The 27991-nt window shown below is 41.9% G+C and overlaps 1 protein-coding gene across 1 annotated transcript in view; it reads right to left on the reverse strand.

Annotated features, from left to right (window-relative positions):
* EBF2 (EBF transcription factor 2) overlaps positions 1–27991 on the reverse strand; it is a 210532-nt gene that overhangs the window by 21372 nt on the left and 161169 nt on the right. Inside the window, exons 8-10 of the mRNA XM_003937186.4 lie at positions 27844–27961; positions 25932–26062; positions 24544–24670 (exon numbers count right to left, since the gene is read on the reverse strand). Of these exons, the coding sequence (XP_003937235.1) occupies positions 24544–24670; positions 25932–26062; positions 27844–27961 (376 nt within the window). The remainder of the gene's footprint in view (positions 1–24543; positions 24671–25931; positions 26063–27843; positions 27962–27991) is intronic.

Here is a 27991-nt window from a genome sequence, read left to right on the forward strand (position 1 = left end):
AACCCAGGAGGTAGAGGTTGCGTTGAGCCGAGATCGTGCCATTGCACTCCAGCCTGGGTAACAAAAGTGAAACTCCGTCTCAAAAAAAAAAAAAAAATTATTTAACTTATCTTTGCCACAACTTAAGTGTATTTCACAATTTATTGAATGATTTCTGGACATATATTCTGCTTTATTGATCTATGTTTCTATTCTGGGTAAAAAAAATTGCACTACTGTGGTTGTGATACATGTTTAATGTTTGATAGTGTAAGTGCCCTTCCACAAATACACAATCTTTTATAACTACATTTTCTCAACTATTCTGTTTTTTGTTTTTTGTTTGTTTGTTTGTCTGGAGACACAGTCTTGCTCTGTTGCCCAGGCTGCTGGAGTAGAGTGGTGAGATCTTGGCCTACTGCAACCTCCACCTCCTGGGTTCAAGAGATTCTCATGCCTCAGTATCCTGAGTAGCTGGGATTACAGGCATATGCCACCATGCCTGGCTACATTTTTTTGTGTTTTTTAGTAGATACAGGATTTTACCATGTTGTTCAGGCTGGTCCTGAACGCCTGGCCTCATGATCCCCCTGCCTTGGCCTCCCAAAGTGCCAGGATTACCGGTGTGAGCCACCGCGCCCAGGCTTCTCAACTATTCTTACCCATTTATTCTTTCCAGATTAATCTTAAGGAAATTTCCAAAAAAATTTCAGTTGCATTAAATCTACAACTAGAGAGAAAATGGATGGCTTTGCAATAGCAACGGTCCACCTTCCTCTTTAGATCCCTCAGTAAACTGTGTACTGCTCAACGTATAGGTGTTAAGTTTTTTGCTTTCCATTTTAATTATTTGCTGTCTATTTCACTGTGAATATGGCTGTTCCTTAATCATATTGTCCAAGAGTTTTATTAGTGTCTAGAAACACTTTTGTGTTTTACACATCTGTGCAGAAAGTCTACGGTATAGAGATTAAGACAATCAGCTTTAGAGTTGAGTAGATCTAGGGTCTGAATTCCAGCTCCACATTGTCTGTGAGCTGTTTAAAATCCATTTTATGGGTTGGCTGTCAAAATCAAATAATACTGTTTCTATAATGTTCCCAGCACTGCGCTTGGCATAGAAAATATCTTTTTCTTTTCTTTTGAGATGGGGTTTCACTCTGTTGCCCAGGCTGGTCTCAAACTCCTGGGCTCAAGAAATCTGTCCACAGCCTCCCCAAGTGCTAGGATTACAGGCGTGAGCCACTGCACCTGGCCCATAAAAGATCTTAACCAAAGGTAACCATTATTTTGTAACAAAAATCCCTGACAGATATCACTGTGTTTTTTTTTTCCTATTACTTCTGTTACGCCTGTACATTCATATTATCTACTTACAGTGATAATTTTGTCTCCTTTTGACACACATATTATCCCATTTAGTTCACTTAATCCTATTCTTGTGTTGACTAAAACTTCCCAAACAACGCCCCAAAATGAGGATAAAGTTGGATATTCTTGTTTTTCTCTGAATGGGAGTGACATATTTTACCACCAAATGTGATGTTGGCTATTTGAGATAGATATTATTGATCATGTTTCAATAAGGGTTATCAGGACTTCTTGGGGTTTTAGAAAATCACAGTCACAAGAATTTTCTCCTTTAGCCAAATATATATATATATACACACAAACTTTTGCTCTGTTGCCCAGGTTGGAATGCAATGGCACGATCTCAGCTCACTGCAACCTCCACCTCTCCGGTTCAAGCATTTCTTCTGTCTCAGCCTCTCTAGTAGCTGGGATTACAGGTGTGAGCCACTGCACCCAGCCTATATTATATTTTATAATATATTTTCCAGTATTTCAAAATTAAACATTAACTCATGGATGTAATATATGATTTTATTGGTATATATTTGAATTCAGTTTAATATTTCATTAACACAGCTGGCACAGGATTAAATCAATTAAGTTCCTAAGAACAGCACCTGGCACATGGTGAGCATGCAAGTGTCAGTTATTGTTACTGCTGTCAGGAATCTATGTGCACATATTAAAAACTAGGATCGTGTACCTGGCTCTGTCCAACTGATTGGTTTTTATTTTATACCAGCTTTGAAAACTATATTGAGAACTTTTCTATATTTTATCCTATGCTTTATGAATCCTATATAGCATGGATAGCAGCTCTTGGCTAAACACTTGAAAGAATGCTAGTAAACTTGTTCATACTAAAGTCGCCAATGGCATTTTTGCCAAACCAACAGGAACTTTTCCATTCTCTAGATGAAAAAGGAAGGATTTGAACCCCCAAAATTGGTTTCAAGCCAATACCATAGACCCTATGACTTTTTCAGCAAGATATTAGTAAAACAATTACATAACTTTGTCAAAGTTACATTATAGATCAGAAATCTATATATCTTAGTGGCAGCACCAGTTCAACTAGGCCTACAAAATGCTGCATCCCCCATTATAGAAGAACTCATCACGACCACGCCCTTATAATTATCTTCCTAATGAGCTCGTTAGTCCTATATACTCTCTCTCTAATGCTTACTACAAAATTAACCCATACTAGTACTGTAAACGCCCAAGAAATCGAAATAATCTGGACTATTTTATCCGCGATTATTATTCTTATAATTGCCCTTCCATCCCTATGATCCCTATGTATCTTATACATAACTGACGAATTTAATAAAGCCTACTTAACCCTCAAAGCAATTGGTCATCAATGGTATTGAGGCTACCAATACTCAGATTATGAGGACCTAGCCTTTGATTCTTACATTATGCCAACATACTTCCTTGAGCCAGGCGAATTTCGACTTCTTGAAGTAGACAACCGAACAACTCTGCCAATAGAAGCAGATATCCGTATACTAGTCTCATCACATGATGTTCTACACTCATGGGCCATCCCCTCATTGGGCGTTAAAACAGATGCGATTCCAGGATGCTTAAACCAAGTCATATTAGCTTCCATACGACCAGGACTATTTTATGGGCAGTGCTCAGAAATTTGTGGGTCAAATCACGGCTTTATGCCCATTGTACTAGAATTTATTTATTTCCAAGATTTTGAAGTATGAGCCTCATATTTATATATTGTATCACTGTAAAGCCATCTAGCATTAACCTTTTAAGTTAAAGACTGAGAGGACCTCTTCTCTACAGTGACTGCCTCAATTAGATATCTCACCATGACCAATGGTGATTTTATCAATAATTGTGACCCTCTTTTACATTATTCAACTAAAAATACTAAATTTTACCCCCATACCACTTCATTATCAAAATCAATCAAAATACAAGAACATAAAATAACCTGAAAACCAAAATGACCCAAAATCTATTCACCTCCTTCAACATCCCTATAGCCTAAGGAATACCCCTAACAACACTAGTTATTATATTCCCCTCTATACTAATCCTGCCCCCTAATAATAAAATCAACAATTGACTTTCCTCTCTTTAACAATGACTAGTCCAACTTACACTAAAACAAATAATAATGACCCATACCACTAAAGGACAAACCTGATCTCTTATACTTCTAACCTTAATTACTTTTATTGCTCTAAATAACCTTCTCGGACTCACACCCTACGCATTTACACCCACCACCCAACTATCAACAAATATTGGTATAGCAATCCCTCTGTGAACAGCAACTGTGCTCATAGAACTTCGATTTAAAACAAAAGCATCCCTTGCCCACTTCTTACCCCAAGGGACACCCACTCCACTTATCCCCATACTTATTATTATTGAAACAGTTAGCCTCTTCATTCAACCAGTAGCACTAGCCGTGCGGCTAACAGCAAATATCACAGTGGGCCACCTATTGATACATATACTAGGAGGTGCCTCATTAACTCTTCTATCTATTTACCTCTCTTCTTCTCTAATTACTATCATCGTTATTATCTTACTAATTACCCTAGGATTAGGAGTAGCCCTAATCCAAGCCTATGTCTCTATGTCTTTACACTTCTAGTCAGTCTCTACGTACATGATAACTCATAATGACACACCAAATGCATCATTATCATATAGTCAACCCAAGCCCCTGACCACTAACAGGAGCCCTTTCAGCCTTCCTACTAACTGCTGGCCTAATTATATGATTCCACTTCTACTTCACCCCCCTCCTTGCCGCTGGATTATTGGATAGTGCAATTACAATATTTCAGTGGTGGCGTGATGTAGTATGAGAGAGCACATACCAGGGCCACCACACCACACCTGTTCAAAAGGGCCTCTGATATGGAATAATTCTATTCATCATCTCAGAAGTCTTCTTTTTCGCTGGTTTCTTCTGAGCATTCTACCACTCCAGCCTAACTCCAACCCCCCAAACAGGAGGGCACTGACCCCCTACAGGTATCTTACCCCTTAATCCAATAGTAGACTTAATTCCACTTCTAAATACAGCTGTTCTACTAGCATCCGGAGTTACAATCACTTGAACACATCACAGCCTAATAGAAGCTAACCGAGAAGAATCAGCTCAACCATCGCACCAGGAATTTATTTTACCTACCTACAAATATCAGAATATTCCGAAACCTCCTTTACTATCTCCGACGGAATTTATGGCTCTACATTCTTTATAGCCCCAGGCTTCCATGGCCTTCATGTTATCATCGGAACCACCTTCCTTACAATATGTTACATTCGCCAACAACTGTACCACTTCACACCCAATCATCACTTCGGCTTTGAAGCCGCCGCATGATACTGGCATTTTGTAGACGTAGTATGATTATTCCTCTACATCTCTATCTACCGATGAGGATCCTACTCCTTTAGTATAAACAGTATCACTGACTTCCAATCAGTAGGCCTCGACAGACTCGAGAGAGAGTAATTAACCTAGCACTGACTCTACTGACTAGTATCCTACTAGCCCTACTATTAATTATCATCACATTTTGAATCCCCCAACTAAACTTATATGTAGAAAAATACAACCCATTTGAGTGCGGATTTGACCCTACAACCTCCGCTCGTCTGCCCTTCTCTATAAAATTCTTTCTAGTAGCGATCACATTTCTTCTTTTTGACCTAGAGATTGCCTTCCTACTACCTCTACCATGAGCAACCCAAACAAACAACTTAATGCTAACAATTAATATAATTCTTACCTTACTTATTATTCTTGCACTAGGACTAGCCTATGAATGGGCCCAAAAACGATTAGATTGAGTCCAGTGGGTGTATAGTTTAACCAAAACAAATGATTTCGGCTCATTAGATTATGATAAACCGTATACACCAAAGTACCTTTCATCTATATTAATACCGCACTAGCACGTCTCAGATCCCTGCTAGGATTATCAATTTACCGATCCCACCTAATATCATCCTTACTGTGCTTGGAAGGCATAATACTATCACTATTTATTATAACGACACTCAGAACTTTAAACCTACACTTAATACTAATGTACATAATGCCCGTTGCCCTACTAGGATTCGCCGCATGCGAAGCCGCGGTAGGTTTAGCCCTACTAATCCTAATTTCCAACCTATATGGCCTAGATTATGTACAAAATTTAAATCTACTGCAATGTTAAAAATTGTCCTACCAACAACCATGTTACTTCCAATAATATGACTCAAAAAATCACATATTGTGGATTAATATGACAGTCTGAAGTTTATTAATTAGCACTTTTACCCCTGTACTCCTACACATACCAAATAATTCACGTAACCTATCACTAACCTCCTTCTCAGACCCACTAACAGCACCCCTTTTAGCCCTAACAACCTGACTGCTACCACTAGCAATCCTAGCAACACAACAACACCTCTATCACAACTCCGCCCCACGGAAAAAACTATATATCTCAATACTAATCCTATTACAGATCTGCCTAATTATAACATTTACAGCTACAGAACTAGTCCTGTTTTATATTCTATTCGAAACTACCTTAGTCCCTACCCTAATCATTATTACCCGCTGAGGGTACCAACCAGAACGCCTCAGCACCAGCTCATACTTCCTATTCTGCACACTAGCGGGATCTCTCCCACTACTCATCACACTACTCTACCATCTAGACAACCTAGGATCCTTAAATGTACTAGCAATAATAATTGAGACCAAAGAACTATTGCCCTCCTGAACCAACAGCACTATGTGGCTAGGATGCATAATAGCTTTCATAGTCAAAATACCACTATATGGGCTTCACCTATGATTGCCCAAAGCCCACGTCGAAGCTCCAATTGCTGGCTTAACACTTGACACCGCTCATATTCTCCACTTCAAGAAACCCTCCCACCCAATGGCTTCCTGAACTCACACTGCCCCGCTTCCTTCCCATCTCTTTGGCCGTGTCAGATTACTTCGAGAACTGTTCTTTCTCCGCCTCTCTTGTAAATGACGCTTCTCAAGATTGTTGCCAGGCGGTCTTCTGCTTTGCTGCACATTCTCCTGGGCAACTTCACCAATTCCTCATGATTTTCACATGCAGCTGCATGCTAATAGTCATAAATCTTGATCTCTAGACTAGATGCCTGGCCTGAGATTCAGCTTTAAATATCCAACTGGTGGCTAGAAAATTCCACTCAGTTGTTCCATAGATCCCTCCTACCCAAGATACCCAAACTCAGGAGATTCTCTGTGAATTGCATTCTTATCCAGATGATTGACTGCCAATCAGAAACCTCAACTTCATTCTGTTTCTCAATATCATTGTATTTTTTCTAGAAAAAAAATCATCTATTTCATCAGGACTGTAAATGTTTTAGCATAGAATCTACGTTGTATTCGTTTAAAATTTCTCACCTATCTAGAGTTCCCCGACCCCTCATACCACTGAAATGTACACAAATTTATGTATATGTTTAAATTATTTAACTTATCTGGATTTTATTTTGTTGTGTAACATTAAGTACTTACCTTTGCCACAACTTAGCAAATTTCACAATTTTGTGCTAATTTGCTGATTAGTCTTATTTATAATTTTGACTTCCTTTAGTTCCAGAAAGAATATCCTAAACTTTCTAGGTAATTTAGTACTAAATTGTTAATTACTTACTGTAGTCAACTGCCCTGGATTCAAAAAGGTGTCCTTCGCAGTATCTGCCTTTTGGAATGTATTGAGTTTCTGTGAATTAGTACGTATTAGTTTTGTCTGCATTCCTGGGCAATGCTTTAAAGTCTTATTTCATATGTCTCTTTGATCACGTTATTTAACACATCCATTTTTGCTACTGTAAATTTGTCTTCCCACATTTTCATATTTCTAATAGTTTTAAATATATATACTTTTTTTTTTTTTTTGAGACAGGGACACAAACGCTGGTTCTGCCACCCAGGCTAGAGTACAGTGGTGTGATCATGGCTCACTGCAACCTCGCCTCCTGGGCTCAAGCAATTTTCCTGCCTCAGCCTCCTGACCGACTAGGACTACAGGCATGCACCACAAGCGTAATTTTTGTATTTCGGTAGAGATGCGTTTTTGCCATGTTGCCCAGGCTGATCTTAAACTCCTGAGCTCAAGCAGTGCGCCCACTTTGGCCTCTCAAAATGCTGGGACTATAGGCGTAAGCCACTGCCCCCTGTCTGTACACACTATTTTAATTTACAGAAGTGTCTTTAGATTTCTCTGAAAATGTTTTATTTTTCCTATTTGAGGTATTGAGTCACTCCATATAGAAGGGATTTTGCTTGCCTTCAATCTCCCCCCCTCTTTCTCTCCACTTACACATTTTTGTTGACAGTTTATCATTTCCAGCTCATTTATTATTCTTAGATTTTCTATGATCTGTACTTTTAGAAACTAATTTTCATGTTTCCACTAAGTCTCATCACCATATTAACAGTAATTTTTTAGACACTCTCTATTTAACTGCTTTCTCTGCCAACCACCAATCCTGTGATACCACAACTTTTCCTGTCTTGAATTCTTCATTGATTCAATTCTCCTGCAGTCAGGCGCTATCAGTAGGAATAAGACTCAAATTCTGTCTGGGCCATTGAAATAAGAGTATCTTTTTGTCTTTCTCACACATGAATGACAACTCTTCTGGATATAGAATAGTTAAGCACATTCTCCCATCTTTCTGCTTACGCCACTAGTTCTCTTTCCTTGAGGTGGGCACTAGGGAGCCCGAGGGTGGCTGTTGATGGTCTCCTCCATCACTTCCTTGCCCTAATGTTCTTTCCTAAGGGGGAATGATGAGGCAAGCTGGAGTTCACATATCCACCAGTATAACCCTCTCTGTACATGCCAGCACAATGGTGCAAAATTTCTCACATTTTAATGACTTTAGCCTAGCTTCAAGCATTAATACCGGATTTCCTTTATTTTTAGGTTTTCCTGAAAGTATCCTCTAATATATTCTGGGGCGGGGGCAAATTAAGCGCTTGCACTCACAAGACCGTCTTACCTAGAAACACAAGCAAGAACAACTGTCTGTTTAAGTAGAATCATTCTGTAAACTTCTTTTCTTCCACTTAGCATTGTCAGCAATTTGGGAAGACTTTTTCTTTAATAGTGTGATTTTTGGTGGTGGTAATATGCAATAATGAAAACCATTATTACCACCATTAGGACATACTGAAGCCTTACTTACGAGTACCCTGCTAAGCCTTTTGGATACAATAGCTCATTTGATTCTGATTGCAACCCTATAATGTGGGTTATATCCACAATTTCAGTGCAGTCTCAAGTGGTAAACGTGGGATCTGTATCCTGCTTCTCTAACTCCAAAACCTGTGCTCTTAACCTTTCCTACTGTGGAACCAGAGACGGTGATCCTTCCATCCCCCTCTGGGCTTCCTCCCCAGCTTCAAGTAAAGAGCTACAGATGCAAGAGCATGAATGAAGCCCTGCCTGGGTTGCCTGACTTCATCACTGAGACCAGAAGGAGACTCCATGCGGTATCAACCGGCAAACACAAACAGCTGCCTGGTGCTGCAGGGCAAACAGACTTGATGATGAAATTCTCAAAATTCATCATTACCTAATTTGTTTTTTTAAATATCCACCATTTCATTACCCAAAGTGCAGATTTTCTTAGAGAAAATAGGAAAATTGTAGATATGGGTACACTCACAACATGCTGAATACAAACTAAACAGATAACCCATTAGGTAGAAAATCTAACCCATCCCTGTCTCTATTTCTGTCCTTGTCCCTTTTCATCTGCGTGGCTGCCACCCACCCTGTCAAGTGCTCTACTTCTCCTAAAAGCACTGTTGGGGGACCAGCCAGGGACCCCAACCACCGCCCTCCTTATCCCTTGGTCCTTCTGGCTGCTTGCAGAGGAATTCTCTGGAGCTGGGCTCTAATCAGTGCACACAGGTGGGATGGAGATGAGTTTTTCTTTAATATAATTTATCACACATTTGCACTCATTTGTCTCCCGACCAGACTGCAAACCACCAGGATACAGGGTCATGTCTGGTTTCTCTTGCCTGCCCTTCCCTCCCCAGCTCCCAAATTAGACCTGGTAGAGTATTGACCACACTGGGTTAGCAATTCATGTTTTAAACTGAATAAATAGATAAGGCACAATTGTCTATTTTTATGTTGTTTCTTGGGAGGTCCTTCCCAGACTTCATAGGCATCAACTATGGGATACGTCTTGTGCATATCTAAGTGAGACAGGGGACAGTACAGATTATTCCCTGTCTGCACAGTTTTCTACGCAGACAGGGAATAATCACACTCACACATACACACACAGAGAATTTCATTTAATCAAATGCTCATTGGAAGTAGAAATCACGAAGGTGAACACACTCGAGCTCTGTTTAGCCAACACTAAACCATAAGAGGGACCTCAGCCTTTACGACATGATCGGGTTTGACAACTCTTTGGTTCCAGACTGACTTCCCAACTGACCAGTTGCTTTTGAGTCTTGTAGATTCAGCCTCACCTTGAATCCCAACTTCCTCCCTCCCCCTCCCCACCTCCCTGGGAGTTCTCTGCTTTTCAGCCCTGGTGTGAGCCAAGCAAAGCTCAATTAGCTAATGAGGTGCCCAAGACCAGCACCAAGACTGTCTCCAAGGGCCAACCAGGCCATTAACTGCCATCATCAGTGTAAATTTACAACCTTGCCTACCACATGGAGTGCAGGGATGCTGTGAAGTTCTGCCAGCCCTTTGGCTGACGGGGATACAGAGAAGTGCTGGCAAGCCAAAAACAGAGTAAATTAAAATATGCTTCAATCTATAGGCTCTATTTATCTATGTCTTTCTTTAGTAATATAACATTAAGGTAAAAGGTCATAGCCCCACTGAAATATAATTTATATTTACCTTTTATTAAATAATTATGGCATAGCATGAAGTTAAATATTACAGAAGCTAATCAAGAGGGAATTCAAGAGAGAAAACTCAGACATGAGAATTTCGTCTTTGCTATACATAGAATGTCTTAATCCTCCACTGGGAGTCATTCGGGTTTGCTTAAGGAGTTTAATAATACACATTTCAACTGCCACAGAATCTAAATCCCATTTGGATCAGCCTTGAAAAACTTTCATCAATACCTTGAGATTTCATAATATTTCTCTTGAGAGCCTGGATCTCATGTGCCATTTCTCATTTTGATTGCGGGTATAATATATGAGATTACTTACATATATCTTGGACCCAATAAATAAACTATAAGCAATGTGTGAATGTTTTTTTTTTAAGTAAATAGTATTTAAGTAAAAATATCTACTGGGAACCACTCTTTAAAAAAAATGGCTGGCTGGTGCTCAATATTAATTTTCCCAAAGGATTAGTGAGAGATAAAATTCTATATGGTTTTAATTTTCTTTCCTTAAGAGGAGGCACAGGGAGCAGATAATGCTTACCCCATCTTATGCTTCTACTTCTGTTTTACAAAAATGAAGGCGACACTGGCTAACATGGAAAGGGGGCTCTTTGTTAGAACCCTGCTCAGCCTTAACAATTACGGCCTTGACGTTGCAGGCTGGAGCTCATTGATGCTCTTGACCAGCAGGGATACTGATCACAAAGATGGCAACATCAAGTCCTGGTTGCTTTTTTTTTGCAAAAAAATATGAGAGAAGATGATGGATGAGGGAAGATCTGAGTTCTCAATGTGGCTGCCACTCTGGGGATGTTGGTGGGTCACACCACTGGCCTCGGTTGCAACTTTACTCACCAGTCAGTCTTCCCTTGGATGCTAGGATTACCATGGAGTCTAGATGGTCATCAGGAGGCCAAAAAAGTGGAAATTCTCATCCTGGCCAGCAGGGTGAAACCCCGTCTCTACTAAAAATATAAAAATTTGCTGGGCATGGTGGCATGTGCCTATAGTCCCAGCTATTTAGGAGGCTGAGGCAGGAGAACCACTTGAACTCAGGAGGCAGAGATCGCAGTGAATCCAGATGGCATCACTGCACTCCAGCCTGGCGACAGAACAAGACTCAGTCTCAAAAAAAAAAAAAAAAAAAAGAAAAGAAAAGAAAAAAGAAAAAGAAAAAGAAAATAAAGAAAAGAAAAGAAATTCTAAACCTAGCCATGTGTTTGTGCATCTGTGCTTTATCTGCAGCAAAGGAGCTTCATTTTATCAGATGTTCACAGAGCCCATGGCCTGGTCTCCTAAGGGTAACACCCACAGAACTGGAGGATCCCTACAGCCTTAACTCTAAATTCCAACTTTCTCCAAGAATAAGGAAAACCACTGAAAGGTTTTCTTTGCATTCTAAGAAACAAAGCAAAAAAAAAAAAACAAAAAAAAAACAAAACAAAAAAAAACAAAAAAAAAAACACACACCTTAAATCTGGATCATGTGACTGCCATATAAACACAAGACCAGAAGATAGACATTGACCAGCAATAGAAGAGAAAACATGCTTTAACAATACCTGCCACTGGCTTTGGCCAAGGAGAATTACTCTCTGTTGACAGCACAAGAAGCCATGAAACGATCTGGCTTTGGGAGGAGTTTAAATAAACACAGACGAGCTTCTGCCATCATGCCACTTTAGGACCTCTTCGTCCTCTTCCCTTACATAGTGCTTTGCTCCCACGTGTTCATTCCCACAGTCTGTCTTCCGTGTGCTGGGATTTTGGTTCCCTTCTCCCTCCCTCCTATTATCCTCCCAATTTCCTTGTCCAGTCATCTCCCTCCTGCCCTATTCCTCAAGTGTCCAGCATTCAAAGGCTATGTTAAATTCACACTTAAAGGCTTCTAAGCTTTTCATTGAATATGACGGTGTGATGGGATAAAGCTGGTCCTAGCTTGGGATCTGTCTTAGTTCCCAGCGCTAACAAATGACACCATCTTCACTGGGTCACTTGGCCAGGTAAGGCTTTGGTTTATTTCTCTGCAAAGACAAAGGATTGGGGTAAATGGCTTCAAAGACCCCTTTCAAACTTTTACGTTTCATGATTCTAAAGCTTTCACTGATTGGGAGCAGTGGCTTTCTTCTCTGAGGAGTAGAGATGGGTGGAGCTGAAGTCAAGGGCTGTGGAATTAAGTTGTCTTTAACCTTGGCTACATTGAAATCTCTCCCCACATCCATTTGTTTCAATGCAGTGAAAGTTCAGTGTCACCAATTTAAAAACAAAAAGGAACAAAGATAATATAGAAACGCATTATTAAGAGGCAGGAGCTGCCTTTGTGGACACAGGAACAAGAATACGAGAAGGGAACCGACAGTGCACAAGCGGAAGATTAGACCGAAGCCTCTGATATTTAATTTTAAATGAAATATTAATTTAATATTTAATTACACTTTGGTTTCCAGAAAAACTGCAGCAGCAAGACAGATTGTTTGAAGAAGGGAATAATATACATGGTTAAGGAGACAACTGTAAAAATTAAAGATAAATTTCAAGGGTAAATCTAAATGCCACAATGGAGCAGTTATAAATACGCTCTTGCTCTCTGTAATGTGTATTTAGAATATTATAGCCCAGCACGCTGGTCCATTAAGGGGCTGGGATGTCTCCAGTGAAACAACAGCCCCCTATTCTGGGGTAGCCATGGACACATCATTCTTCAGACTCAGCTGAATGATGTATCTGAATTTCACAAAAGGTGGGAGTGGAGGCAACGTGGTAAAAGTGCAGGCTGCCAGGAGGGCTATTGACTCAACCTGTCTCCACTCTGAACAGGGAATAGTTGTACTCGGGCCAGTTTCTGATGTCTGAATTGGGTATTTTTAACTAAAAATCAGATTCATTTCTTCAATGGGATTTTTTTTTTCCAGGATAATGCTATACTGGGGAAAAAAATGCGAAGTGGATGAGCTATTAACATTTGAAATCCAGTTTGCACATCTGTGCGTGCAGCTCTATGAAGGCAGGCCCCACGATCCGCGCAGAGCCCTGGGGAGGAGGCTGTTTGGGGTATGACTTGGGGGTGTGTGGAAAAACCCAGGCTTCTAACTTTTCCTCCCAGCTGCTGCCTGTTCTTGCCTTAATCCTGTTGATGAATACTTTCTCCCAAATAATGAACAGGAAAAAAAATTGTTTTTGCTAAAATAAAAGATCAGAAGGGGTTAGTTAGCATGAATTCTTTGGTTTCTTGGTGCGTCTGTTAGCAGGTTGTCTGTATAGACCTCTAAGCTCTCCTGCACACCTTGTCAAGTACCTACTCTGCGTACACCTGGGCCAGCTGGGGCACGGTCAATCTCTTCTACACCTTTGGTCCACCTTTTACTTTTTATTTACTTATTTTTCCTAAAAAGACCTCTGGGTTTCTTTTTAAATTAATTCTTTATTTAAGAAACAAGGTTTCCCTTTGTCATCCAGGCTGGAGTACAGTGGTACAATCATAGCTCACTGCAGCCTCAATCTCCTGGGCACAAGCCTTTCTCCCACCTTGGGCTCCCAAGAGCTGGGACTACAGGCCCACACCACCAGCCTGCCCTTTTTTTTTTTTTTTTTTTTCTTTTTAGAGAAAAGATCTTGCCTAGGTTGGTCTCAAACTCCAAGCCTCAAGTGATCTTCTGGCCTCAGCCTCCCAAACTACTGGAATTTTAGGTGGGAACCATGGTGCCTGGCTTCCACCTTTAAATACCTGCTTCCTTGTGACCCTCTATGTGAGTCCATATTCTCTCATAGCCTTGGACTTCTCTGTCTCCTGTAAAAACCTGGTTTCCAATCAAGATTGAGATACTCATGGCATGATGTGGTAGGTCTTTCAAGAAGAATCCACATTTTCCGGAAGACATACAAAGAAACCAGGCACAGGTCCAACAGCCATGAGAGAGGACGCCACCCAGAGCTTCCCAGAGCTGCATGTCTCTTCCCACCGGATGCTTACAACAGTGAATTGTGCTTGTATTTTTATATTGATATCCATAAATACCTTTGTATATGTATATAATTTTATCTTTCTAAGGGGTAAGTATATCCCCATGTTTTTACCTTAGAAAAACGGCACAAAGAACAGTTGTTGTTCCTGAAAGCTGGAATGCAAATCTCTGCCTCTTCACTCTGTCATCGGCTCTCTTCTATACAAGAGCCTGTCCCAGTGCCAAGTTCTCTCAAGTTTAATAAAAACGTGGAGTTCGTATTTCTCTGCCTCCTGCAACTTCAGTTATTCATGGAGAGTATAATTTCTATGACTTCTAAAGAATTCAAGGCACTTCTCAGACTCTGGGTCTAGCACATCATGCTGACTGGAGCCTCTCCTTCATGACTCCTGCTTTTTGAGTCTTCTAGAAAGTTCCACCTAAGAGCAAGCATTACTATTGTGTTCACAGTGAAAGGACCCAGTCTCATAAGAACATCCCCAGGAGTGAGGTGCTTTATAAGCCAAAAAGTCTCTGCAACAGCCTCAAAAGCAGAACTTTGGGCTTACAAACGTATTTCTTTGTTTAAAATACACATTCCCTAAATTAGTTGAATCACGGTGGAAGACAGTGTGGTGATTACTCAAGGATCTAGAACCAGAATTACCATTTGACTTAGCAATCCCATTACTGAGTATATGCCCAAAGGAATATAAATCATTCTATTATAAAGATACATGCATAAGTATGTTTGTTGAAGCATATTCACAAAAGCAAAGACTTGGAATCAACCCAGATACCCATCGATGATAGACTGGATAACAAAAACGTGGTATATATACACCATGGAATACTATGCAGCCATAAAAAGGAACGACAGCATGTCCTTTGCAGGGACATGAATGAAGCTGGAAGCCATCATCCTTCGCAAACTAACACGGAAACAGAAAATCAAACACCACATGTTCTCACTCATAAGTGGGAACAGAACAACGAGAACACATGGACGCAGGGAGGGGAACAACATGCACCATCTGTGGGGGGGAGGGGGGAAGGGAGAGCATCAGGACAAATAGCTAATTCATGCAGGGCTTAATACCTAGGTGATGGGTTGCTCTGTGCAGCAAACCACCACGGCACACGTAAACCTATGTAACATAACTGCACGTCCTGCACATGTATCCCAGAACTTAAAACTTAAAATGTAAATTAAATAAAATACAGATTCCCAGACCCTCTCAGAAGAGTAGCAAGAAATATTTCCATACTGCAATCTGAAAATCAGGGCCCAGGTAAGGCATCTTCTGCGACCCCTGTTCTCACGTGGCTCTCTCAGTTGTGCAGCACTAAGTTTCACGACAGCAAATTAGGGTTGGCAGAAAATAGACTCGCAAAGTCACATGTGCAAAGAAAATGTGTTGTTTTTCAGAGCCCTGACGTTGTTCGTGCTGTGGTTGGCAGCAGCAACCGTGGGGGTTTGGCTCATTAACCAGGTACACCTAATAGGCTTGGCTCTGTCATGGTGCATCCTAGGATACAGGAAATGTCAACAGCTGGACTATGGACCACAGAGTGTGTGCAGTGGGGCAGGGGTGGAAGGAGGAAAGGTTCTCTTAGGTAGAACTTTCTAGAGGCAGACTCCTGCAGGAGGCTCCAGAGAACCTTTACTACCACTACTATTATGTTCCTGGAGAAAGGACCCAGTTTCATAAGAACCCTCCCATGGGTAGAGTGCTTTATAAGCCAGAAAGCCTCTCCAACAGCCTCAGGAACAGAACTCAGGTTTCCCAAACTCATTACTTTGTTTAAAATACGGATTCTCAGACCCTGTCAGAAGAGTATGATTTGGTATTGTCTGGAATGGCACCAAGCATGATTCTTACGGTTAGCCAAATTAGGGAGGCACCCTTGGGTAACAACATAATTGACAGGAGAGCTTTACAGAGGATGGACATGAGGCTCAGAGAGGTCAGTGACCTGATGAACGTAGGCACGAGCTGTGGACCACACGGCCAACCCCTGAAGGCAGCGGTTTTGGCTGGTCCAATGCTCTCCTCTCAGACCCCATCCTGCTCACAACACTCACTCTGCACCTTTTAAAACCCTCTGGGTTTCAAGTTTGCCTTTTCCTCCAGAACCAGACTGACTGTTTGTCCACCTTGCCATTGAAGCTGAGTGCTCTAGGCCGACAGCAGCCTCAGAGCACTGTCCTGCAGTGAAGCGCCCCAGGCATCCAGAGTGTATGGGTCAGTGCGCCAGGATGGCTGGAAAGACAGGAGGGCTATGGCCTTCTCCTGGGGAAGAGGCCGTGGCTCTCCAGATGACCAGGGTGAGGATGCAGCTCTGAGGTGGAACAGCCTATGTGCAGGTGACTGCAGAAGCCACTGATTCTGGATTGAGACGAAATTGGCCTTTCGGGTCAGTAGCTGCCTATTCAGTGGGAAAGACAGGAGGCCACCAACCCATTTCCTCTGGGGTCTAGAACCTCCATGGATGACATCAACTTCCTGTTTCTACCAACCCCAGTGGTACTTCGCTCAGGAACAGCAGGGTGGAAGTTTTTCTAGAGACTGGCCAGACTCCTAGCTATCCTTCATAGCACTGGTATTTTTTGTTTCTACTTTCTTTTTGAACAAAGAAACTCCTGAGTCTCTCCCCTGCTCACTCTGACCATCAGAGAAGGCCTTTCCTTCTCAAAGGCAGTTTCTGGAAGAAGCACCATCAACTATCAGGCTGGAAATACTTTGGACCTAAAAAATCAAGTTCACTAATATGCACTGTTTCAATATTTAAACGTGTGACACTATACTGTGTCATACTTTATTCTTTAATTTTAAATTTAAATTAGTAACTAATAGAAACAAGTAAACAACCTAAAAAAAATTAAATAACAACACCACTGAGAAACCAACATTGTCAACACCTCGGCACGCAGGATTCTGTACCCTATCATGGTTGTTTGTAAAACTCGATTTTCATATACGTAAAAATTGGGTCATATTATGCAGACTATTTTAAAGCTTCTTTAAAACCCACGTCACAGATGCCTTTCATGTAAATAAATATCCATCCATGGCATTATTTTCAATGTCTTTAAAAAAGTATGGAAGACGTATAATTATTTGTTTAATGAATCCCCTAAGTACAGTGAGGATAATAAACTCCCATGAACAGTCTTCCAGCAAACTCAGTTACGTCCTAGGTGGACCTTCCTAGAAGTAGAATTGCAGAGTCAAAGGGTACATCCATCTTCAAGCTTAGTACTTTTCAGGTTTTCTCTTATCAAATTTACATTCCTTCAGTAGTATCCTAGAAAGTCCCCATTGTCTTTGAATGTTGCCAACAATGAGTATTTTCATTTGTTTAAAAGAAAATCCTTGCTAACTTGATAGGGGGAAAAAAAAAAGATGATCTTGTGGCCTCAATTTGCATTTATTGGATTATTAATGTGGCTGGGATTTTTTATTACGATATGTTTATTGTTTACCCGTCTTCCTTCCTGAATTTAACTCTTGATGTTCACTGCTAGCTTTCTGTTTGGGTATTCATCTTTTCCTTTTTAATTTCTAAGGTATCTAGAAATTAAACTGCATGCTCTCCTCTTTTTCCACAATGTACAACATAGGGGTTAACAAATCGTAGGCACAAAGTAAGTTTTTGCTGAATAAAGGAATAAATCTTTTTTACTTAAGATAATAGGTCACGCGGAGCAAATTATGCTCTCAGTTTGTCTTTTTCCCTTTAATTTCTGGCCCACTGACAACCACTTTCCTTTTCCGTAGCCACATCTTTTGCTGGATGGTGCCTGTCTTCAACCTTAATGTTCACAAGGCTTCAAACAATAATTATTTTTAAAATCTACCATCATTTGAAATGTCTACATTTTAAATAAAAAATATTTAATTTGAATACATTTTAGTTTATATGCTATGAAATTTAAAATCTAACTTTTAATGCTTGACTCGTTGGCTCAACACATTTCTTAAGCCTTCCTTCTTTTCCACGTTGACCTGACCTGGCTTCCCTCACCTACTAATACCCAAGTATTTATACCCTGAATGTGTGCAGAGTGTTTATTTTTTAAATTTTCTCTTCTGTTGCATGACATTTCTATACGCTCCTACAAAGCCCCATATTCTTTTAATTACTGAAACTTAAAATAGGTTTTAATGCCTGGCAGGGCAAGGCCCTCTCATTTTTCAAAATCCTCTTTTAGCACCTTTCCTTCCCAGGTGAACTTTTGGAATGTTTCCCCAAACATTTTGTTGGTATTTTGATTGGCACTGTGTTCCATGTATTCATTAATCGGCATCTTTACAATATTAAATCTTCCCACCTCTCCACCAGCTGGAAGTATTTTGTCCTTCCTCTGAACTCCCTTAGCATGTTATACCTTTAAAAAAAAAATTACTTTCTAAACTATACCCACCCAATTTTTCAACTCTGAAACCTGAGCGTCGAACCCTTCCCTGCCCTCCCCAACCTTCACCCCATCCAATCAATCATCAAGTTGTGTCAATGCTACCTCCTAAATTTTATCCACTTCTGCTTATCCCACTGCCAGCAGTCTGCTTCAAGCTACCATCATCTCTGGCCTGGACCACCCCACTGGCCTCCAAGTGACCTCCCTGCATCCAACCTAGCTCTCAAACCATCCTCTGTACTAGTTCCCTTTTAAAAGGCAAATCTGATGGTGGCAATATTCCCAAAGCTTCCCATGGCACTTGGGGAAAACAAGCCTTGTTGTGATCTGGCCCCTGCCCTCCCTTGCGGCTTGAATGCAGCCTCTCTTGAACTCATTCTTTCTGCTCTGTTCATAAAATATATCCCATGTTCTTGCCCACCCCAGGGCCTTTGCACATACTGTTTCCTCTGGTCTATTCTAAAACCTCCCCATCACCTCAGTTTAAGGAGGCTCAGTTCCCTGGGCATATATTCCCAGCATCCTATGCAACTCCTTTTAGTCCTCATCAGGTTTGCAATTTCTTCTTCAAGTCAGTCTCCATGCTGCTAAAGCTAATGGTAATGATATGGAAGTGCTAGGAAGGGAAAGGCACAGACCTTTAAACGATGTGGAAGCAGGAAGGGAGGTGCCGGGTAGAGGAGGGCGTAGTCCCTGGCTAGGGCTCTACCCCGGGCCTGTGCCCATGGACCTAGGTGAGGACAGGCATTTTTGTTTACCTGCCGAAATGTTGCATCTTCCAAGACCATCCTGGCCTTCCATGCCCCCATCCTGTGCCTACAAAAACCCTGAGACCCTAGAAGGCAGACAGACAGACATCAGCGGAGGAACACCTGGGCGGCTGGACATCCAGAGGAACTCACCAGTAGGCATCAGCACACTTGCAGACCACCGACAGGCAGAACAATGCAGAATTTGGCTGGGGCAGTAGTAGGAGAGCCCGGAATGCTGAGAGGCCGGAGGAAAACCATCTCCCTTCTGGCTTCCCCATCCGCTGAGAGCTACCTCCCCTCGATAAAACCTTGCACTCATTCTCCAAGCCCAGGTGTGATCTGATTCTTCTGGTACACCCAGGCAAGAACCCTGGGATAGGAAAACCCTCTGGCCTTGTGATAAGGCAGGGGTCTGATTGAGCCGACTAATACCAGCTGCCTATGGATGGCTAAACTCAAAGAGCGCCCTGTAGCACACACCAACTGGGGCTTCAGCTGTAAAGATTCACCCCTAGACACTGCAGTCTGTATGTTCCCCGAGAGATGTGAGCAGAGGGGCACTGAAGAGGCGAACCACACCCCCATCGTCTGCCCTGTGACAGGAAGGAGGGAACTTTTCCCATTTCAGTAATAATAAGAATAAAAACAATAAGCCACTTTTTGACTAATAAGATCTGAGCCATCCAATCCACTCTCTATCCCAGGTACTTTCTGGGAAGAGACCTGACTACCAGCTTGGGAAGGCAGGTGGTGACGTTTTCAGGAAGGTTGTGAGCTACTTGAGTGGTAGCTTGAAATCTGCCATGGTGAGAATATCTGACCATAGAAAATGGCAAATAGCATAAACCCATGTTTTAAAAAACAAAGTCTCCTCCTCCCTGGAGAGCCCCTTGTGAAACCTTTGCCCACCCACCACAGTTGCCATGGACTGTATCATTTCGTCCTTGGCTCTGTAGGTAGCCCATATTATAAATGAGGGGAAAAGGAGGTTAACTCACTTGCCTAAGATTCAAGAGCAATTCAGGAGGGAAGCCACGCTGTGAGTCAGGTCTCTAATTCCAGAGCATGGGCAGTTCGCCTTTATGTCAGCGCGGTGTGATGTCAGGAAGGTAGGAGACACCGGTCTGACTTCTCTCCAATAGCCCCAGCACAGAGCTCAATGTTGAGCACAGCGTGCATTGCTCAATAAATACACACTCCATGCAAAAGTCGCTAATGTCTCAGCACATGAAGAAAACGGGGCTATTTTCTAATACAACTTGCTAAAGTAGTATCAGAAAGACACCAGGCAGGCTGGCCAGAAGCCTGAATCTTTGTTCTAATACCATCTTTAATTCAGTGGGCAATTAATAGCAAATCACTTGTGCTTAGCTTTCAGTTTTCTCTTCTGCAAAGGTGGGTCTTTGACCAGATGATCTTCATAGTCCTTTCATCTCTAAAATTACTTGAATTTACATGTAGCTTAATATCAGTTATTTTCACAGGTGTGTGGGCTCCCATTTTGCTAGGTACTGTGTTTCCAAGGTCTGTAGACCACAGCCTCCTCATTCTGTCTGGCCAATTCCTACTTTGCTTCAAAAATGTCACCTATCGCTACCTCCTCTGGGAAGCCTTCCCTGATTCCCCAAAGCTAGTCACTCCCTGAATAGTGTCCCTATCACCCTTTTTTATTTTAGGGGCGGAATCTAATTATTTTCGTGTAACAGTAGCCATCTCGCATTCTTTCTTTATTTTTGTCATCTCCTATTTTAGAACTGTAGGCTGATAGAGGTGTACTGATATTATTGGTTTTGTGTGTTTAGAGCACATGCTTGCTGAGTAAATAAACGGCTAACACTGCTACCTGCGTCCTACCTTCAGAAATTCATATCTAGTTGGTCTGGGGTTTGACCTAGGCACTGATAACTGAAAGTGTGGCCAAAGGTGAGGACCTCTGGATTCACAGGAAGTTCACACATGCACACACACGCGTACATACACGTACACACACACATACACACGTAAGCACATGCATACACACACGTACGTGCGCATGCACGCACGCACACAATACCTGGCTCTGAATGTCTACATCTATGGCTTTACTGATTACTGAGATTGTTCTTTACTTCAATACAGAGTTGAGGATTGCTACAAATATGTAAATATGTAAGTGTTCTGATACCTATCCATCACCAGCTCCATCACCCACAGTCCAGGGGTGTCTTTTGAAACCCTAGAGACACCAGAAGCTCTGCATTCACAAAGTATCTACACGGCTAGTCTCACTCGCTACCTGACTTCAGGGTCAGCGCACGCTCCTGGTTTCCTCCTCCCCTGACCACTCCTTCTCAGGCTGCTTCCAGGTTCCTCCTGTCATCTTTAATCCTGCATGCCGGTGCTCCGAGGCGCCGTATTTGGACTTCTCCACCCTTGCATGGTGATCTCATCCGGTCCTGTGGCTTTAAATCCTGTCTAGATGCTGGTCGCTCCTCTGCTCAACATCTTCCATGTCTTCCCATCGGAAGTCCTTGCCCTGCCTGACTTTCCCAACTCATCTCCCAGCACCCTCTTCCCCACTGAGTCCTCTCCAGCCACACCAGCATTCCTGCTCTTCCCCAACAGCACCAGGCTCCCTCCCACTTCACAACCTGTCATCTTGCTGTACCCTCTACCTGGGACAACCCTGCACCCAGATTCATGGACTGCTAGGCAGTGTTCCAGTGAACACCAGTGTACCAACCAGAAAACCCAGCCCCAGGGAGCTCCTGGGATGGAGGAAGGCAGTGTGGATGGAGGGGAGAGGTGGACGGAGGAAGAAGGAAAGAAGCAGGGAGGGATTCCCACAGCTGGCCCCATCCTGGGATTCAGGTCTCCGATCCATGTCCCCTCCTCCTAGAGGCCTCCCTGACCAGACTGCCCAACCCTCCCTCACTCTCCTTCCTTTACTTCTCACTATCTGAAATTATATCACCTATTTCCTTTCTTGCCTGTCTTCCCCTCTATAATACAAGCTTTATGACGGGGGACTTTACCTTCCTCCCTTCTATACCTCAGAGCTTAGACCGGTGCCAGCCCATGGCAGGCAGGCCATAAATACGAGTTTGAATGAAGAGATGAACTATATCCCTTCGGGAGCTGGAACAGTACTTTCTTTTATTGTGACTGCAATAGAACCTCCCATCGATCTACAGAAAATAACGGAGATGTTATTTCTGTCCTGCTTATCTCAGGACAGAAAATTCAAAGGCTAAATTTTAAATAAATAGACCTAAAAATTACCTCTATCTACTCCTAACTGATAGCTATCCAGACACCGACACTTTACCAAGAGTAGGAATCTGAGTGCAAATGAGAGACTATAGTATCTACAACATAATATTATTAAAAATGTATAATATGCCTGCTATGTTTTCTTGGTTTATGTATTTCTTTCTCTATACTCTTTATTTTCTCTGTCAAACTATAATACCTCATTAATCTTCCTGCCTCTGGTTGTTCCCCCAATTAACGCAGTCTTCGTATCAACAGCATTTCATTTTTGGAAGACAGTATCTTTGAGTTACTCTTCCCTGCAAAGAAACCCTCAATGCCTTCTTATCTCCTGCCAAGTCAAGTCCAAACTCCCTTACAAGGCTTTTTTTTTTTTTAACTTTAAAAAACTGTGGTAAAACACACATCACATACAGTTTACCATCTTAATCATTGTTAAGTGTACGGTTCAGTCAGCCTAAGCTGTTCACACTGTTGTACAACCATCATCACCATCCATTCCAGAACTCCTTTTGTCTTGCAAAACTGAATCTCTGGACCCATTAAACAAATCCTCAATTTCCCCTCCCTTAACCCTTGGTACCCACCATTGGACTTTCTGTCTGTATGAATTTGACTACTCTAGGTCCTACCTAAGGCTTTTAAGCTGTTTTATGTTTCTTTCCCTCCCATGCTGATATGGTTTGACCATGTCCCCACCCAAGTCTCATCTTGAATTGTAGCTCCCATAATTCCCATGTGCTGTGGGAGGGACCTGGTGGGAGAGAAATGAGTCATGGGGCCCTTTCCCCCATACCGTTCTCATGGTACTGAGTAAGTCTCATGAGATCTGATGATTTTATATGGGGTTTCCTCTTTGGCTTGGCTCTCATTTTCTCTCTTGTCTGTCGCCATAAGATGTGCCTCGTGCCTTCTGCCCTGAGTGTGAGGCCTCCCCAGCCACATGGGACTATGAATCCACTGAACCTCTTTTTCTTTCCAAATTACCCAGTCTCAGGTATGTCTTTATCAGCATCATGAAAACAGACTAATACACATGCCTAGCATATCTAGGATAGGTTCTAGTCTAAGTACAAAATGCATTGCCACAATTGTCAGATGAGCCTTTGGTCCTGTAGGAATGTGCTCCCCTCACCCTGTGGCCTTTGCACATGGGAGTCCCACGGTGAGAACATTCTCCCGATTTCTCTTTGCCATCCAAATTCTCCCTGTCCTTAAATATGGTCTTCAATCTCCATCTCTTCCTTGACACCCCACCCCACTACTTTAGTCCACACTAAACTCTTTCTTCCTGAAACCCATATTCCATTCATCGGAAATACCAAACATTTGAGATTTATGAATCCACCAGCTGTTCTTTGCAATATACCTTTGACTTCTTCAAAAGTTTCTAAACTTTCAAATGGGGAAGGGATCATGTCTTATGTGTGATCTATACCTTTCACTTAGGAAAAGCAGTTGATACAAAGGAGAAATTCAACAAATATTGACTAATATGTGATTTTTACCTTCAAGTAGTTTAAAAATACTTTGAATCACTCTCCAACATCAATGGACAACTCTCTTGAATCTTTTCAAGAAAATGTAGTTACAGCTAATAACTGTCTATTTTTTTAACCTGACCACATGGATAAAAGGTGGTTCTAGCATGGTTTCAACAGAGTCATATTTGTAAAACCGTGTTCCTGAAATGAGCTGCTGTGACCATCTCCCAGATCTTGCGGAAGTTAAGTAAAACACTAATTGAGAAGTGAACCTTCACATCACCACTCAACACCTATCACCCAGCTCACTCTTTCTATACTAATAGAAAGACCTAGAAAAATCAAGACCATTATAAAGTATAGATACTGGGAACTAGCTCAAAGGCAAACCAGAAGCCAGCCTCTCTTGGAATCATTTTTTTTTTTCCACCTACCTGTGTAAATGAACCTGCCTGGGGCTCCCTTGCAGAACTGTTTGGATTTATAAGATAATGTCACCTCCACCACGCCAGGGATGTGCCGGGGAGGAGTCTGTACTCTGATGGCATGAGGGGTTATTAGCTGAGGAATGAACAGGCAGGGAAATAAAATACCCATTAGACAAGCTATCACCAAGGACATAAGGTGCACAGCATGTCCCACTATTCTCCCCGGGGGCTTCTCTCTGCTCTAGTCTAACTGAAGTGCTCCTAGCTCCAAATGCACTCTGAACATCACTGTCCTGTCTCTGTCTGTCTGTCTGTCTGTCTGTCTGTCTCTCTCTCTCTCTCTCTGTATATCTGACTCTCTCTCTGTCTCTATCGCTGCTCCCTCTCCCCTACCCCCTTGGAATTTTCTCTCAACCCAACCAACCTACATCCTTTATTTCCTACAAGCCCAGCTCAAGTCCCTCCCACCGCTTGCTGCCAACCCCACCTTCATCCTCAGAATCCTTTTCTCTGCTGAACTGCCATCCTGCTTGCAATTTAAATATTGATTTGGCAAGTTCCAACCCCAACTTAACACCGTCATTTATCTTTTTGTAATGTTTCATATGATGATGAAAGTAAAACACATCCAATTCAGAACACTTGGAAATTACAGAAAAATATTAAGAAAAAATATTAACATCATAGAGACAATCAATATTAACATTTGGTATGTTTCCAGTACTTGTCTATGGATGTGTGTTATATAACTACATTACATCCATAGGCACTGTTGTCCTTATTTTTTTCTGCTTAGTATTACAGTGTAAGCATATCATTTTTCCTGTATCATTAGAATTTTTTGAAAACTTTTTTTTTTTTTTGAGATGGAGTCTCACTCTGTTGCCCAGGCTGGAGTGCAATGGTGTGATCTCAGCTCACTGCAGACTCTGCCTCCTCGGTTCAAGCATTTCTCCTGCCTCTGCCTCCCAAGCAGCTGGGATTACAGGTGTGCACTGCCATGCCTGGCGAATTTTTGTGTTTTCAGTAGAGACGGGGTTTCACCATGTTGGTCAGGCTGGTCTCTAACTCCTGACCTCGTAATTTGCCAGCCTCAGCCTCCCAAAGTGCTGAGATTACACGTGTGAAACACTGCGCCTGGCCTTCAAAACCTTGTTTAACGGTGGAGTGATATCCCATCACTTTACAATTCTAGATTTCTAATTTTTCCCATTTTAAATAATACTGCAATGGATACTTATCTTCTTAAGGAACCCATAAATGAATTATTATGACTTCTATGCTTTTTAACCTTTGGTGTGTGTGCTGCTGATGCTCTAGGAATGACCAGTTTCCCAGATCAAAACAATCTTTGGGTCAAAGGAAATCAGAGTAAGCAAGATGCCTCTGCCTACCTCACTCCATACAAGCATGGTCCCAAACACCACCTGAAGACCATCAAAGAAGTTGTCCCCAATGATGATGACCATGGCTCCTCCTGTGGTCCAGCCCTCACTCGGGCTAATGGCTTTGATGCAGGGGGTAGCTAAGAGGATAGGAAAGAAAAAGTCAGGTTTGTTCTTTCATGGCTGTCCGACTTTTTGGCTTCCCACCACACTTGGAAGAAGAAGAATATAAAATACATCATCTATTTTACATTCTTGAATGTAAAATACATTAATGCTAATGATAGGTGATGAGCAGGAAAAAAAAAAAAGTCCATGCATAATTTTCATGCTATCCCCGCCGCAGATAAGAAAAAGAATCCTTGCATTCAAAGGATTGGGCACACCACCAATAAGCCAAAAAGTCCTTGCATTCAGAGGCTGGACACCTGTGTATGGTTGAAGTTTAGAGTTTTGGGGATGGGCTGCCTTCGAAAGCTGTTGGTCATTCCGAGGAGTTCAAGCTGAGATTTGTTGACTTGACATCATTCCCTAATTGGTTGTTGGTTTTCACCGAGTCATTAAAACCTAATGAGCTGACCATGACGTACGAAAAAGTAAAACACTTAGCTAATTGTGCAAAGGGCGTTTGAAAACCTCTGTTGTTTTTGTCCATATTTTTGTAAGTTGATCACACTGGAAATGTGTAAATCCCCTTTCTCTCCCCACCTCCTCTGCCCTAAGATGTTAAGATTTACAAGGCCTATTAATGCGCTAGAGAAAGAGAGAGAAGGAGAAAGCAAAAATCTATTGTAGATGAAGGTGTTTTTCAGCTCTATCAAGAGATAATTTCTAATCACCGTCCTAACTTTGTAGGAAGGATTTTCCCCACTTCTTCCATATGCTCCAGGCCTCTGGACTTTACATCCCAACAGGAACCCAATATGGTTTTCAGGCCATAACTAAAGTCAATCCATCACTCTATTTCCAAAGTTGACAGGGTCAAAGGCAGAGGAGAACTTTGGCAGGACTCCAAAAACATGAGCCCCCTTTGAACAGCCAGTCAATCACATCCAATCAGTCAAAAGAAACTGGATGGGTTCCTAGTCCTGAACTCTGGGATTTTCTTCTCCCCTTTCAGTTCCCACTGTGGGAGAATTAACACCACTCCAAATTCTTTACTGATTCAATCATTTTCTTTCAGTTCATTAATTCCTGTTTACAGTGATACAAGCTACATTTTCAGGGCTGACTTAGGGTGGGAGGTGGGGGTCCGGGGGTAGCGTATAGCAAAACATCACACTAGAATAGTAGTCTAATTTGACCATACATTCTGTATTACAAGGTCGTTGTATACCAGCGAGTTGGGAAGGGGAACAACTAAAATGGAATTGACTTAGGTTTGTCAGTTATCTTCATCGATATACTTTAATTTTTTGGACAACTTGAAGTTTAACAGTTACCGGTATTTCTAATTACTTTAATGCACTTGGAAAACTACCCAGAAAAGACCATGATTGCTTCTTGTCCAAGCAAACAAAAATCAATTAGTGTCAGTTTCATTCCGCACATTGTTTTGTTTTGCCTACAGTCTGTTTAAGGACACATCTGACACTTACTCATACATGTCTGGCACTGCAATGTTCCTGTTTAACTAAGATGTCATAGGCCTACATTTGCCTGAAATGCCCGTCTCGCAAAAAGGAAAACACAGCACGGAATGGAAGAGGCTGGGAGGCATGAGGATGTGGCATGGGCTGGTAGACATGTGGGACTTGCAATGGAGCAGGCTGGAGTCCGTGTTTACAACTTTGTTAAAAGAAAACCCACATGGTTCTGTGTACTTTCTCTACTCTGATTCCAAGACATAAATATGAAGTTTGAACAAGGAAATTCTTGGAGAACATCATGTGTCTACCATGCTGACTGGAGACAGACCTACCTTCTGATGGGTCAAGTCTTCTTGCTCTCCGTCCGTGCTTGGAGTTGTTGTGAACGAACATATTGTCAGAAACAGCCAGGACGTGTCCATCCACGTTCACTGTTGTTGACAACACAACCTGCATGTTTAAGGTAAAAAGGAGCAAGGG

The sequence above is a fragment of the Saimiri boliviensis genome, chromosome 13, assembly GCF_048565385.1.
Source record: "Saimiri boliviensis isolate mSaiBol1 chromosome 13, mSaiBol1.pri, whole genome shotgun sequence".
Lineage (NCBI taxonomy): Eukaryota > Metazoa > Chordata > Mammalia > Primates > Cebidae > Saimiri > Saimiri boliviensis.